Source organism: Chrysochloris asiatica, unplaced genomic scaffold (genome assembly GCF_000296735.1).
Source record: "Chrysochloris asiatica unplaced genomic scaffold, ChrAsi1.0 scaffold00050, whole genome shotgun sequence".
In the NCBI taxonomy this organism is placed as follows: Eukaryota; Metazoa; Chordata; class Mammalia; order Afrosoricida; family Chrysochloridae; genus Chrysochloris; species Chrysochloris asiatica.
Genome location: NW_006408568.1, coordinates 16412604 through 16425382, shown reverse-complemented (window position 1 = coordinate 16425382; position 12779 = coordinate 16412604). Strand labels below are relative to the sequence as shown.

Here is a 12779-nt window from a genome sequence, read left to right as displayed (position 1 = left end):
ATGTCAGCTTGAGGACTAAGGTGTGCCTGACCCAAGCCATGGTATTTTCAGTAATCTCATTTTTATGCGAAAGGTGGACAGTGAGTAAGGAAGATTAGAAGAATTGATGCTTTTAAGTTATGGTGTTGGAGGAGAATATTGAAAGTGCCATGGGCTTTCAAAAGAACCAATAGATTCATTTTGGAAGAAGTTCAGCCAGAGTGCTCCGTGGAGGCCAAGATGGCCAAATTCGTCTCTCATACTTTGGACATATTGTCAGGAGTGACCAGCCATTGGAGAAGAATCTCATGTTTGGTAAGGTGGAGGATCAGAGAAAAAGAGGAAGACCCTCAGCGAGATGGATTAGCCAAGTGGCAGCATCTATGCACTCAAGCATAGCAGTGGTAGTGAGGTTGGCCCAGGATCGGGCAGTGTTTTATTCTGCTGTGCATAAGGTCACTATGAGTCGGCACCGACTTGATGGCACCTAACAACAACAACAAGGAGCTTCACAGTGCAGGGACCCCAGATCCAAAGGATACACTCTCTTTCCAGTTTTTCTTTTTTGGTGGTGGTAATTACCCCCTTCTCTGCTCACTCTCTCTCCTTTTATCTCTTGTAAGATAAAAGATGTTGCAGACTGTACTCCCAAGGAAACTTCCTTTCAGACTGCTCATTGCAGATCTTCTCATGTAGGTGATTATATTGTATTAGATCTCATCTTTGGAGATTACTGCATCTTAAACTGCCAAAGCACTGAAAATCCTGGTCCAGCTAAGCTGGCACAAAGCCTTAACTATCACACTATCCTTTTGATGATCGGTCTACATCTCTGCCAGTACTGAAAGCATCCAGATAGGTGGTATTTTTATAAGCTTTGTAATCCTTAGCTTTTTTCCTGTCCCTCTAAACACATTCATTCACCACCCTTTACCAAGGTGTAAAACCTAGTGCATTAACTATTTAAAGATATATAAAATGTCAGAATTCATGTGGACATTTTTAGAAAGAGGAAAGTGCAATTCGCATCTTGACTCTAAAGCCCTCTGACCTAGCAGTTCCTTTATATAAATGTCCCCCTTTTCCCATTACCCTATAGGGGTTGTCGGGGGCAGGGAAATGCAATAGTCATTGATTCCCTACTATTCAATATTCCTTGAAACTTTGTAAACTCCCTCTGGAGTCCCTGAATGATACAAATGTTAATACACTCAACTGCTGCCAGAAATATTGATGGATTGAATCCACTCAGAGACACTTTTGAAGAAGAGATTGGCAATTTACTTCCGAAAAACCAGCCATTGAAAACTCTATGGAACAAATGTCTTTTCTGATACTCATTGAGTTGCCGTGAATTGGAATTGACTTTTCCATGATGAATTTAACTTCCCTCTAGTGTAGTCTTTTCCCTCTCCTCACAATCCTATAATGTTATTCTTTTGAAGAACTCACACTGCCAAACATTTCATAGGCTGGCTAAGAGAGTGCCGTGGGTGACCTGAGGGAATCTGGCTTTATCTTTCCTGAACACTATTCAGTGGTCCCTTTTTCTTCCTTGCAGGGAGGATACCAAAACATTCAGAGCTTCTTTAGTCATTCCCAGCAAGGACAAAGCTGTCTTCCTCTTAAGCTATGAAGAGCTTTTGCAGAGACGGCTGGGGAAGTATGAGCACATCATCAGTGTGCGTCCCCAGCAGCTGGTTGGGAGGCTTACGGTGGAAGTGAATATTCTGGAGAAGTCGGGCATCGCATCATTGGAAGTTCTGCCACTACACAACAGCCGGCAGAAGGGCAGTGGACGGGGGGAAGGTAAGCGTGCTTGGCGAATATGTTTAGTCCTTCCATGATAGCTCAGAGCTGGTTGTTGGGTTTAGAGAAATTTATAAAAGTTATGCCACCCCCTTAAGAAAGGGTTTGAATTTTGTGGGGTTGACAGATAGAAGCAAAACAAAAACTACCATTTGTTTTTATACCCAGACTCTATCAGAAGATTTATATCAAATGTTTAAATCATTTGACGTAGTAGAACCAATTCTGGAAATCTGTCATAGATAAAACCTCTAAAATATTGGGAATATTGTATGCATGTACCTATGTGATAAAATTTAAGGTAACAAAATTTTTTCAATGGAAATATTCAATACAGGGAAGTAGTTAGTAAAATATGGTTATAAAAATGACTCAGCATGCACTAGAAAAAAAGACAGGAAAAAGCGTATATAGATGATAATGTTTAGTTATACTAATTATCTCCAGTTAGAAGCTCACAAAAGATTTTAAAATTATGTAGAATAATCATTTTATTTTAGGGCTGTGGGAATATGGGATCATTTTCTGAAAAACTTTAATAAACATTTAGCAATGTGTTAATAACAAAATGCTATTGAGTCAGTTCTGACTCATAGAGATTCCATATAGGGATTCCAAAGAGCAGCTGGTGAGTTTGAATTGCTGTCCTTGTAGTTTAAATTGATCTTGCGGTCCAGTGCTTTATCCTACAGTGCCACACCAGAACTGCAAAAAACTTCATTTTGAAGTGTTAAAGCATCCTCCCTATAGTCCTGATCTTGCTCCACTGAACTTGAACCTGTTTGGTCTTCTGAAAGCACCCTTTTGAGCACGAAGATTCAACACTGATACAGAAGTGAAGACAGCCATGCATTTGTGGCTTGCAGCTCAGCCTAAAACATTTTTAAATAAGTGAATACAAAAGCTTTTTGACAGATGGACAAAGTACATTGAAAAGCAAGGAGATTATGTTGAAAAATAATGTATCTGTCTTTTCTGAAAGTGGATTAAAATAAATTCTGCAGCCAGAGTGCAGATAATTTGTGACTCACCTTTTTACAATGGTCATTATCATTATTATTGTGCAACAACATTTTTGTTTTCTATGCAAGTTTTATTTCTCCTGTTGTTGTTGTTGTTAAGTGCCTTCGAGTCGGAGCCGACCCATAGCGACCCTGTACAGGGTTTCCGAGGGTGTAAATCTTTACGGGAGTAGAAAGCCTCATCTTTCTCCCGCAGAGCGGCTGGTAGTTTCGAACCACTGACCTTAAGGTTCGCAGCCCGATTCGTAACCACTACGCTACCAGAGCTCCTCCTAGTATACCATAAAAGCTCTCAAAGGCAAGGTTGGGTTTGATTGACTTTTGTCTCCCTACAGTATTTAAAATCAACTTTTAAGGAGATAGATAATTGTCTACAAATTAGAGAAGAAAAACCAAAAAAAAAAAATTACATATGAAAAACACCCATAATGTTTTAAAATTTTACTTTTTCTCATAATTCATAGAGAAATTTCAATATGTACATCTGTATAAAAGAAGTGCTTTTTTTTTTCCTTCAAGAGAAGAAGATTCTTTCAGAGTTGTTAAGATCTTGTGGGGTGGGAGGTATTTCCATGTAGTGTGTCCGGGATGAATAAGTCTGGTTTAGAAACGATCTCAAATCTCTCAGTAGACTATTCCAAGGGTAGTCATGCTTCAGTAATGAATCATATGTATGTTTTTGCCTGTTTTTGGAATCACTGTAACTTTTCAAATGTGTGTACGTGTTGTGATGTGTGTGTGTTTGGAAAACCAAAACTGATTGCTGTCAAGTTGACTCCCAACTTGTGTCTGGAGGGCATATGAATTATATTGTCTATTAACTGAAAAGTTGCTTACTGTTTATATTTAGGGGTCTGTTAGTATCTCAGAGGAATTTTCCCAGACCATTGATCTCTTGGGATCTGTTTATTTTTAAGAAAATTATTTTCCTAGCACTTTGTATTTTGCCTTCCAGAAATGGGGATTTCATAAGCATATTAACCAGACCAGGTGCAATGGACTGATTCCTTTTATGCTTTCTCACTCCCATTTTTTTAGAGATCAGCTGTTAATTTTCCTGCACAATAGTAGCCTCAGCAGTGTGTTGCACAGGATGTTGTGATTTTGTCTGGATGCCAGTGTTTGCAAAAGCAATCCAGTGTAAAGAGCAAACTTGAATTGGGCTTGCACCAGAACATGAGCTGTAATTGTATGTATGTGGGCTCAGGCCAATATAGTCTTTGATCAATCTGACTACAGTTAAGAAATCGGACTTCTGGAATTTGTCTCAGCAAATCTCTGACCATTTCACCTGTTTGCATCTTTAGGAATGCGATTATAGATAACAATTGCTGTATGGTCAGTGGTTCAAACCCACCTTGGAAACACTACACATGGTCACTTGAATCAGAACCAACTGCATGTCGCTTAGACAACAGAAACAACAATGTGGCAACTACTAGCCTAAGTACTTTGCATATATTATTATCATATTCAATCTTTTTAACAATCCTCTTAGGTTATATTTTTTAATCTATATTATTTATGAAGAAGATAAGGTTAACAGAGTTAGAGTAGTATGGACAAGTCCTCATAGTTAATGATTGATAAATAAAAAAACTTTATCATATATCTGACTCCAAATTTGTCTTTAACCATTATCTTGTTGTTTTTGTTAAGTGCCATCAAGTCAGTTCCCACTCATAGTGATCCTGTAAAGGGTTTCTGGAGAGTTGTTGGTGGGTTTGAACTGCCAACCTTGTGATTAGTTGTTGTTGTTAAGTGCCATCGAGTCATTTCCGACCCTGTCTAGGGTTTCCGAGGAGCAGCTGGTGAGCTTGAACTGCCGACCTTGCAGTTCAAACGGCTTTGCAATCTGGCGCATTAACCCACAGCACCACACCAGGACTCCTTGTGATTAGGAATCCAGTGCTTAGTAGTCCAGTGCATATCCTATAGCACCACACCAAGACGACTTTCTTATTAAATTGTTGTTGTTGTTAGGCGCTGTTGACTCAGTATCGACTCACAGGACCTATGTACAACAGAATGAAACATGGCCCCTATTAAATAGAAGATGTAAAATTCTGTAGGGGTTAATTCAGACTCCAAGCTTGTCCCTTGTTAAGTGGAAAAATAAAAACTAAAGGCAATATAGTTAACTTTTGCCTCTATTTACTCACCTAGAACATCAGGATTAGACCTATATCTAATGATTTATAAATTAATGTACACCTTCCCAATGCAAAAGTCAATTCAGCGAATGTAGTTTGAAAGCCAAAACTTTATAATTTCTATATTCTTAAAATAGCACAGGCACATGGGTTAAAGCCTTTAAAAAGTACAAATTGCTACACAGTCAAAGACAAGAAAGACTCAGTCTCCTCTGTCTTCTTCTCTGACATATTTTGATGTGTTATGGGCTCAACGGAACACAGTATTTACAATCAAGACCGTCCTGAACACTTGGGATGGGTGATCTTATGAAAGCCTACCCAGAGATAGTTATTCCATCTCTGTGATTGAATCAATGCTGGTTCGTTTCCTCTCTGAGTATGCTATAATCTCATATATGCCCTACTGTACAGTGTTATCTAAATTACTGCTTTTTCCATGATTCCAATTTTATTGGCAAAGAATTTTCATTTGTGATAAGGTCCCTGATGATTAGGAGTTAAAGAAAATGGGATAAATTGAATGAGAAATAAGACACTGTATTATTAAGTGCCGTCAAGTTGGTTCTAACAAATAACGACCCTGTATTGAAGTCCTGGGGTGGTGCTGTGAGTTAATGCATAAGGTTGTTTTGAGCCACAAGGTCGGCAGTTCAAGCTCACCAGCCGCTCCTTGGAAACCCTATAAAGGGTCGCTGTGAGTCGGAACCGACTTGACAGCACTTAACAACAACAACAGCATAGGGTTTCTAAGGAAGGGCTGGTGGGTTTGAACCAGAAACCTTTTAGTTATCAGTTCAGTGCTTATTCTGCCACAGGAGGCCTGGTGGCTCAAATGGTTAAGCATTTGGCTGTAACTCAAAGGGTGGTGGTTTAAACTCACCAGCTGCTTTGTGAGGGAAAAGACCTGGTGATTTGCTTCCGTAAGGATATACCTCAGGAAACCCTATGGGGCAGTTTTGCTCTGTCCTACAGGGTCACTGTGAGTTAAAATGGATTCAATAGCATTGAATCTTGTGGGCGGCAGAGGTTAAAAAATAAGAGAGATGATTGAATTTTACCCTAGAAAATTAAGTAGAATCTATTGGAGTGGGGTTTAGGTAGCTGCATTTTTGCATGTTGTTGTTGTTGTTAAGTGCCGTTGAGTCGGTTCCGACCCATAGCGACCCTGTACAGGGTTTCCGAGGGTGTAAATCTTTACGGGAGTAGAAAGCCTCATCTTTCTCCCGCGGAGCGGCTGGTAGTTTCGAACCGCTGACCTTAAGGTTCGCAGCCCGATTCATAACCACTACGCTACCAGAGCTCCTGCATTTTTGCATAGCCTATGAATTTACATGAAAAACTAAAAAATTTATGAGTGCTTTTAAATTAAATTATTATGTTTTTATAAAGTTAAAAAAACAATGCTGAGCATTTTTTCTACCATTAAATAGATTGGGTTCTCTAACTTCTTTAGTTTATTCTTTATATTACTTGTTTTCTTTAAAGTAATTTTACTGAGGATTAATTTACATATAATAAAACTTACTCATTATAAGTGTACAATTATTTAATGATTTTCAGTATATCCACAGAGTTGTGCAGCCATCTCCACAATCCAGTTTTAAAATTTTTCCATCACCCAATAATTCTTATACCCAATGACAGCCCTCTTCCCACCTCAGCCCAGGCAACCACTGAACAACTTTTTATCTCTACAGATTTAAAAAAGCATTTTAGGTGATTCTGATGTTCAGTAAAGATTGGGAAGCACTATTTTGGACTTTTTAGCTGAACTTAAGGATATTAAAGACGTCAGAGTCTTGACCTACAGAAGCAGTTTTAAATTAAATAAGATCGTCCCTTTAATCTTATAAGCCCTTCAGAATATTCTTATGTTGAATCCTTGGTAACATGTACGTATATTGTTCCTCTTTCCCACCAACAAGTTTTTACTATTGGACACAAGCCAACATAGAATTAGGCCTATATTCAATAATTGGTGGTGGAAATAGCCCATTCCCATATCCAAGTTCTTCTCATCAACATAGAAACTTGAGATTGAAAAGTACCAGCAGGGGCTGGCACAGCTTTTGTAATAGTCTAAAGTACATTCAGTCAGGTATCCCATCTTCTTTTGGAAAAGACAAACATGATTTCTTAGGCTGGGTTCTCTAGAGAAGCAAAACCTGTGAAACTTATATATGCATATACAAAGAGAGGTTTGTATCAAGGAAATGGCTCACAGAGGTGTAGAGGCAAGTAAGTTTCAAGTTCATGGGTCTCAGATGTCAGGCTGGAGACTTATCCTGATTCATGTAGCTGCAGGGACTGATGAACCCAAGATCAGAAGATCAGTTGGCAAGCTTCTGGCTGCAGAAATGAATGAATCTAAGATGGGCAGGCAGTATAGCAGGTTGCTGGCTCAAGTTTAAAGAACTGGAAATGAGATGATGAGCCAGCAGCAAGATCTAGACCCAGCAAAAAGCAAGCAAGCTTAGCCTGAGTATCCAGTATGTTGGAAGCAGGCCACTCCCCAAAGGAGTCTTCCTTGCAATTGATTAGCTGCTCATCATTGGAGATTATCATGTCATAACTGCCAAACCACTGAGAAACCTGGCCCAGCCAAATTAACACAAAACCTTAACTAACACAATGATCTTTGGTAAATTTTTGGTGTCAAAAGAGCTTTCCTAATGGTCTTCTTTCCTATTATGAACCCTTGGGTGTTGTGGGAATTGTTCCTCCCCATGCAACTTTGAGAGAAGGATTGCCTACTTTGAAAGCCTGGTTTAGTGTCACTCATGCTAACTAAATCATAGTATCTGGGGATGGAAAGCAGACATCAATACTATTTTAAGATCTCCAGGTGATTCCATTGACACTCATGGAAGCAGCAGTCAAGAATTCAAATGACATATTGCATTGGCAAATCTGCTGTGCAAGTCCACTTTAAAGTGTTATAGAGCCCCCTCAGTACACAACATTGATAGGGATAGGCAACTGAGACATTGGCTACCTAAAATGGAGGGGTTATAAAGAAATGAAGTGGCTGGCTTACAAGTTTTCAAGAGGGGTTTTAGTCTCAGAGAGAGTGAGGGAAGGTAGAATCCCCACTAAATTGTTTACATCTTGTCTAGATGGGTCTGGTAAAAGGAGCTGGGGATCGGATTCTTTTGTTTCAATAGTGAGTGATGGTTATCATGACTAATTGTGATAGTCACAACTATAAAGGTAGAAGATGTATAACAAAGAGGGGAGTAGTTAATCTTACATTCCACAACCAGAGGAGCCTAGGACCAGCAAGAGGGAAGAGCATGAACAGGGAATCCTAACCAGAGAAGCAGCGACACCAGAGACAGAAGCAGAAGTGATGGCATGGAGAGACAGAGCAACTGAGGACTCTAGACTCATGGAAAGAGAAAGGCTGTGTGCCGGTGGCCAGGATGCTGGCTTGCAAAATGTGCCCTTTGGCTGTTTAAATGATTACATATTCCTGTGCGTTTTTGTGTACATATGGGAAAAAAAAAAAAAAAAAGGGACCAGAGGCAAATACTGCTATCCGATAGCACATGGAGGGGATTGTAATCATTTCAGTGAAACAAAATACAATTGTTTGAGTGAAAAACCAATGTTTGGCCATGTAAACTATTACTCAATTAACAATAAAAGCTTTAAAAAAAAACTATTAAAAAGCAATGTAAAGAAAACAGAAATCCTTACCACTGAACCAATAAATAGCCTCATGATAAATGGAGACAAGATTGAGGTTGTCAGAGACTTCTATTGCTTGGATCCACAATCAACACTCATGGAAGCAGCAATCACGAAATCAAATGACATATTGCATTAGGCAAATCTGCTGCAAAAGACCTCTTTTAAAGGTTGAAGAGCAAAGATGTCAGTTTGAGGACTGAGGTGGTGCCCTACCCAAGCCATGGTATTTTCAGTTGGACAATCAATAAGGAAGATCATAGCTGCATTTGAGGTATGATGTTGGAGAAGAATATTAAAAGTACCATGGACTTCCAGAAGAACAAACAAATGTGTGTTGAAGGAAGTACAGCCATAAGGCTCCTTAGAAATCAGGATGGTGAGGCTTCATCTCTAATACTTGAGACATGTTATCAGGAGGGACCAGTCACTGAAGAAGGACATCATGGTAGGTAAAGTAGAAGGTCAGCACAAAAAGAGGAAGACCTTCAATAAGATGGACTGACACAGGTAGCAGCAGTGGGCTCAAGTATAATGGCAATTATAAGGATGATGCAGGACTGGGCTATGTTTCATTCTGTTGTGTGTAGGGTAACTATGGGGTGGAACTGACTTGACAACACCTAACAACAACAGCAAGGTGACTCCACAGTGCAGCCAAGTTTGGGGGCTAGACTCTGACTCCTCTGTTTACAAGATTATTTCACTTTAGTTATCCTATTCCGCTGTTCCCTAAGACTCTCATTTGGGTCTGCAGAGTTTTGGTTTTCAAGTCTGAGTTCCAGGGTTATCTCAGCTCCCTCCCTCTATGACACTGATGGATTCATGTGTCTTTACAGTAAACTAACATTAAAAGGAAATTTCAGTTTCAGGAACAAGGAATTTTCTGTTTTTATGTTCTCCCTGTATAAGTTTCCTCCTTGAAGGGTACTGCACACTCTAGAATACTGAAAGGAGACCAAGAGTATTAGCCTGTGCTTTTAAAACTAAATACATTTTAGTTGGTTAGAATGCTTCTCTCTCCAAGTGTCCTGAAAGCAACCTCTGCTGTGTTCTGTAGCCTTTAGGGTAAATGCAAATTTATCATTTGCAAAGGCAAATGATAAAACCAGGCGTAATTGAAATGTGTCTTCTTGTTGTTTTTTTCATAGTATCACACTTATATGCACTTCCTATAACATTTTGACACTTTTATATAATCCCAAATACTAAGGAAATTCAGTTAGAAATAGGAGAACTACCTGAAATACAGATGTATCACCTTTCACATTGGTGAGTAAAGTTGTTGACACTGCTGTTAGCTTGGAGGGTAGCTTAATGGCCAGTCATTCATCTGGCAGGATCACGTTACCCTTATTCCTTTATGTCTCTGTAGATACTTAGTAAGGGGCTGATTTGAATCTGTTTTAAAATTTTATTTATGGTTTCGTTTATTTGGTCCACTGATGCCATGCTTCTGCCTTTTGCTGTGAAGGCTGTCTCAGGATTGTATTTTTAAATGACTAGTGTGGTGCCTAGGAGTCTCTGGGTGATACAAACAGTTATCATGCTTAACTGAAAGAGTAGGTCGTTTCAGTTTACCCAAAGGTGCCTCAGAAAAAAAGCCCTGAGAATCTACTCCCGACATCTAAACCATTGAACCCCCTTTTGGAGCACAATTATACTCTGACACACATGAGGGTGCCATGAGTTGGAACTGACTAGACTACAACTGGTGTAGCATGGTGCCTGCCATAGACCAGGTACTCAATGAGTTTTTCTTGAATGAATAAAGAGATAACTCTTGGCAATGAAAATGCTTTTAGGTTTACAGCACTTTCCTGGCCTAAGCTAGGTAACTTTGCCTGATTTCAGGTATAGCTCTTATTTTGCAGTTGTGAAAGAGCAGTCTAGAGGCAGAATGAATGATTCTCCTTTGGGACCAGAAGACTTTTAAAACATTCGACATAAATTCTCCTACAGTAGGATTGCCAGATAAAATACAGGAGGCCCAGTGAAATTTGCATTTCAGGAAAACAGTATGTTCCATGCAATATTTGGGAGCTATTTATACTAAATATTATTTGCTCTTTATCTTCAATTCAAATTTCAGGTGTTCTGTATTTTTCTTTGCTAAATCTGGCCTCCCCTATTAAAGTGTTGTGATTGTGACTAATCATTGACCTCAAAGTTCCAGTTCCCTGTTGCTCCATGCTCTGCACTACCATTCAATCCATTCTCCACTGTGCAACTGGAAAGGTTGGACAATTGGAACATCATGCCCTTGTTTAGCCTCTGTGAGAGCTCGCTGTCCACTTGCCAGGAAACAATCTGGTTGTTACATGAGAGTTTCTAGCATTGTTCAGGTATGAATCATATAGCTCTGTAGTTTTTAACTTTTTTTTTTAAACGAGAACCCACGTCATCTTGTTTGTTCGGATATTGGCTATGGTTTCATGTGGGCCAGCTGTGAGCAGGATGACTCAGAGAGACCCGGGTAATTGGCAAAAGAGCCTTGGTGGTGGTTCTTTAACTTGATCTTTGTTAGCAACCTGCTCTGCTCAGTGAGACCTCGCTCTATTTCTTCTTCTCTCCTGCCATCCTCATTGGGTGCATAAGGTGGGATGTTGTTAGTGTGAATGACATGGTCAGCCACAGCTGTGGATGAAACTAGTGTTGGGATCAGTAGATAGGATCATCTTCTAACAGCATCTGCCATGCCCACAAAACATTTCAGGATGAGACACTTCAGTCCTCTTGAAGGGCCCCTCTATCAGTCTTTCCCCAAAAGTGCTGATATGTGTAGTCACATGTTAAATATTCTCATGATGTATTGAGCATGTATTGGGTTCTCATGATGTCCCTGGCACTGTGCTAACTACTGGGGATCTAAAGCTGTTGTCACTGTGCTTGGAGAATCAAGAGTTGGCAGTTTTGAATAATAAATAAATAAAGTTCTCTGTAAAGCTGAGTCTGTAAATTTCCACAGTGGTTACAGCTTTATTCTGCTTGTGTGTGAGAAGACAGTATAAAGGAATTTAAAAGAAATCTCTCAGTCTTATGTTCCTTTGCTGCTCTAGCCCTGCTTTTGGTGGGTTTCCAATGAATTCAGTTTGAAATACTTGGAGCAGTTTATAGTCGATATCTTCCATGGACCCAGGAAGGGATAGTGCATATTTTTAAAGTTACATATGAACTTTCTAAGTCAGGTAGCTGCATTGGTTTTCGTGCATTGATTTTTTAGAACAACAATAAGATATGGAAATCTGAAACTCAATATTGTAGTATTTTAAGAAAAAGCAGCACTGAATAAATAATGAAGAAAACCAATTTGCTAAGAAATCTGACTGAACAACTAAATAAAAAATTATAGAGTTGAATTTGAATCCTTCAGCTTAAATTTGCACTCTAGTATGGTGCTATTTTCTGGAAGGATTTAATATCAATATAAGCCACGGGTGTCCAGTTATTTCCAACTCAAACTGACCCTCTTAGGACCTAGTAGATCAGCCCTATAGGGTTTCAAGGCTGTAAATCTTTATGGAAACAGACTGCCACATCTTTCTCTGTTGAGCAACTGATGGGTTTGAATCATCAACCTTTCGATTAACAGCCTACTGCTTTAATCACTGTGCCACTAGGGCTCCTAAAGCATCCATATAGAAGGGGAAGCTTATTTTCAATAAGAAATCTTTAGATAATAATGTATTTATGCAATTTCCCCCTCATCTTCACTGCCTCATGATAGCCATGTTTTCTTTTAATAATCTACTGATTTACTTGATTTTCATCTTTATTGCTTCCATTAAAGGTAGCAAAAGGTTGTTGCCTGGTTATTCACAGTATTTTCGACCAGTTTCAAACCTGTTCATTCCAGTTTGACCCCCTATGGAGAATTTGCATCTCCACCCAGATATCCTGAATCAGATGGACCTCCGGTAGCGTAGTAATGAGTTGGGCTGCTAACCCATGGTCAGCAGTTTGTAACTACCAACTGTTCCAGGAGGCTTTCTGCTCCTGTAAAGCTTTATAGCCTCAGAAACCCTGGGCAGGGTCTCTATGAGTTGGAACCGACTCCCACCATCATACTGAGTCAGAATCTACATTTTAACAAGATGTGCATTTATAAGTGGGTCTATTGCAA

The 12779-nt window shown here is 39.4% G+C and overlaps 1 protein-coding gene across 1 annotated transcript in view; it reads left to right on the top strand.

Annotated features, from left to right (window-relative positions):
* ITIH5 (inter-alpha-trypsin inhibitor heavy chain family, member 5) overlaps nucleotides 1-12779 on the top strand; it is a 139059-nt gene that overhangs the window by 59852 nt on the left and 66428 nt on the right. The window contains exon 4 of the mRNA XM_006862795.1: nucleotides 1541-1788. Coding sequence (XP_006862857.1) covers nucleotides 1541-1788 — 248 coding nt within the window. The remainder of the gene's footprint in view (nucleotides 1-1540; nucleotides 1789-12779) is intronic.